General features: G+C 49.5%; 1 protein-coding gene across 1 annotated transcript; it reads right to left on the bottom strand.

Moving 5' to 3' along the window:
* Positions 1–1,651: 1,651 nt before the first annotated feature.
* LOC104517352 (chromosome unknown open reading frame, human C7orf25) lies at positions 1,652–2,976 on the bottom strand. The gene has a single exon (XM_010161978.1). It carries the CDS (start codon positions 2,963–2,965, stop codon positions 1,697–1,699), a length of 1,269 nt encoding a protein of 422 aa, XP_010160280.1. The 5' UTR covers positions 2,966–2,976; the 3' UTR covers positions 1,652–1,696.
* Between the last annotated feature and the right edge of the window lie 363 nt (positions 2,977–3,339).

Below are 3,339 nucleotides of genomic sequence, written 5' to 3'. Positions count from 1 at the left end.
GCAGGAGGAAGGCAGATGTTTGTTAGAGCACCTCACCGAGGAAGCCCTGTGAAACTGGCAGGCAGAAGACTGGATGCTGAAACAGCAAAAAATTAAACCCCAGCTCCACCCCTCTTAACCGAACCCCATGAACAACTGAACCCCGCAACAACTCCTACCGAGTTATTCCACAGGCAAAGCATGAGCAGAGCAAGAGTCAGACCAACAAAAAGCACACTTCTGCTCCTCGGAGTTACGCTTACGCAGCTGGAAGAGGCGTGCAGAGCGGTTTTGCTGGCACGCCGGTATCTTTACACCCGTGCTGAAGCAGAGCAGGGCGCTGGAGACGGAAAGAAGTAGGCAGAGACTGAGGGCAGCACTGCAGCTGCTTTGGACTGTAGGAAGAAACTGAGAGTAGAATGGCAAGGGAAGTTCTTTGCCTGAACTATAAGCTGCATAATAATGCTGTCTTGGTAACAACAGCCTGTCAAATACCCAGCGGGCCTCTCCTTCACTGACCTGATAAAACGCATCCCTCAGGGCCGAGGTTCACGCTCACAGCTCAACTTTTCCACTGGGGACCCGATGCCAATTAATACCAAAGAGCAAGCGCTGTCATTACAGTCTACGGAAAAGCATTGGAAAGGTTTCGAAAACAGCAACTCTTTCCTGGGGGAGGAAAAAAAAAAGAAAAGCTGTTTATTCTACACTGAGCAAAAGCAGCAATTACAGCACCAGGGAAAAGGCTCCTCTCTCCTATAGGGTGAAGCAGGGATTAACGACAGACCCCCCAAACCACCCCCTCCACCACCCCAACGTTAAGGGCCTCAGCGAGGCTTTGTTCCAGGTAACCCACAAGCGACAGAGTCGAATCACAGAGTCCCTCGACCTGCTGGCCACACTTCTGTGGCTGAGTCCTCAGCCGAGAGCTTGCTAGCATCACAAAACACCTGGCTGCAGGCTCAGATCAGGGGCATTCTGTTATCTGAAGCCTCAAGGTGGGTTTTGTACCCAGCAAGACCTTGCAGCTGGGGAAAGACTAAGAGGAAGGGAAGCAGATTTGCCTCCTTGGTCTGTTACCACTGGTTTTCAGCCCAAGAGTCACAACATATTAGTGCTAATAAATTCCCATTTCAACTGATTTTTCCAGGAATCTTAAAGCTGCTGCCCACTTCAATCTAAGATGGTATATATGCATCCAGAGGTTCATTTTGGTAAAAGAAGGCAGGCTTGATTTCAGTTTCATGGAAAGAGCATACACCCAAAAAGGCACAGGCTCTACACAAGGTACCTCCGAATCGCCAACGGTTCAGCTGGGTGCGGTAGGTGAAAGAAAGATTCGAGTCCCACAACACTCAAGTCCAAAGTCCGTCTGAGGTGCTGAATTTAGCCTCTCTGAAAAGGACAAAAATGACAAGGGCACAACGGCAACTGTGCTTCAATGGAACTTTTTAATAGGGATGGATACAATTCACGTACTGTAAGCCCATTAACAATTTTCACTGCAATCTTGCTACTTTAGTGAATAAATTAATGGTGAGTTGAACAACAACAAAACAAACCCCAAGGACCGAGTAAAGATACTGCAAATCCCTTGAGGAGCCCTTCCACTGCTACAGTTACTGGTTTTTTACTGATACACCCCCAAAAACGTATTGTCACAATGCTCCTGTTTCTCCAAATGCCTCCACTGCAGCACCTGCAGTATTTCAATGACTCACAGCTCGTTATCCGGCGGGCAGCTCTTTGGTAAAGGTGTGGCAACAGATTCCTTGCTCTCTGTCAGTGCTCGCGGCTGATGGACAAAAACACTGAACCTGACACCTTGGTTGGCTGCTGCCCTCACAAAACCACTATTTGCGGTCATGGTGATGGCTTTTAAGGTGTCTCCGGTCCCAAAAATGGTTAGAGAACGGCTGTTGATTTTTGAACTAGCCACTAGTCCTAAGGCACGGTCAGACGGCTGGTCTGGCACCACATTAATTCTTTTAACGAGCAACGCAGCTCGCTCTTTCTCCCCAGGTCCTCCCAGCGTTTCCAAGATGGACTGAAAATCTCTGACAGCGGACTCGCAGGCAAAGAGCTCTTTCCCCTCCATGAACTCCTCCAGCTGAGGCAGGACTCTCTCCCTCCTCTCCTGAGCCGCTTGCTCTGTCAGCACTTTTTCTTTGAAGATGAAGTAGCAGCCGCCATAGCTCAGCGCAGAGACGTAGGTTATTAAGGTAGTGATGTCCAAGTTAACTCTGTTGCACACATTTACTTTGATCCGGGTAGGAAAAGCAATGCTGGCCACTAAATTCTCCCGGTCTACTCTGGTCACCTGCAGGAGCTCAGGGCCTTCTTCATCCGATTCACCGGCGCTAAGGTGCTTGTTTTCTGGAGGTGGCTCCGCCAGTGAGTTCACAGCAACAATGTCTCCTCGCACCGATATTCCCATCTCCTTGAGTCTCTCTGCCACAGGACTGGACACGCTGTTGTAGAACGCAAAGATGATGTGGGGATTGCTGTACTCCACGGGCTGCTGACGGCTTGCTTGCAGGAAGTCCTCTGCCTGCTCGATAACGCTTTTGTCACCATACTGCCCTCTCCCCAGCCAGATGTTATGCAAGGCCTCAGCCTTCCGACCGATGGCCTTCACCCACGTGTGACCTCCGTTTGCGACAACATCTACCACCAGCGTCTGCCTGTCTCCAAACCTGTCCTCGTAAGCAAAGACATGGAGGACACTGACAACGTCCTCCAGGTTCTCTGCAGACTGAATAATGGCCTGGAGATGGGTAAGGTTTGTACTCTGCAGATGGGATTCCTTAATGGCCACCTTCCCTGCCTCCACCTTGTGTAAGAAGTTTAGCTCAGCCTTCAGTTTCCCACATAGTTTTGCCCCGCCTTCTATTCTCCTTTTCTGGGACTTGGAAAGGGCTTCCGCTCTCTTGATCAATTCTTTGGCAACGGCAATTCTTTCATAAAGCAGTGACTGCACAGACATGGTGGAAACATTATTCCTATCAAGTGAAAGCAGAGGAGAAGATTGTTATTGCCTGACCAAGAATAAAGACAGTCAAAAGAGGTCTTTGCAACAGTATATACTGGAGCCTTGCAGTAGATTTAGTGCAACGGCTGCCAGCATCGTAAACGCACAAGCGTCAGGAACCTCAACACACAACCCCAAAAAGTTCAATTCCTTTGCTTCACCTCTGGGTGTAGAATTCATCCTACAGCCTCAGATCTCACTTCTCAGCAAGGGAGAACAGCACCATTCAAGTCTCCACACACACCTTGCAAGTTTGTGGGTCCCCCCCAGCATGTGAGCCCTTCACTGAGCCAGTCACTTAAGAGATCCCAACACTCCCAGCTCATTTG

The sequence above is a fragment of the Eurypyga helias genome, unplaced genomic scaffold, assembly GCF_000690775.1.
Source record: "Eurypyga helias isolate BGI_N326 unplaced genomic scaffold, ASM69077v1 scaffold13572, whole genome shotgun sequence".
NCBI lineage: Eukaryota > Metazoa > Chordata > Aves > Eurypygiformes > Eurypygidae > Eurypyga > Eurypyga helias.
This window is presented reverse-complemented; position numbering and strand designations above follow the sequence as displayed.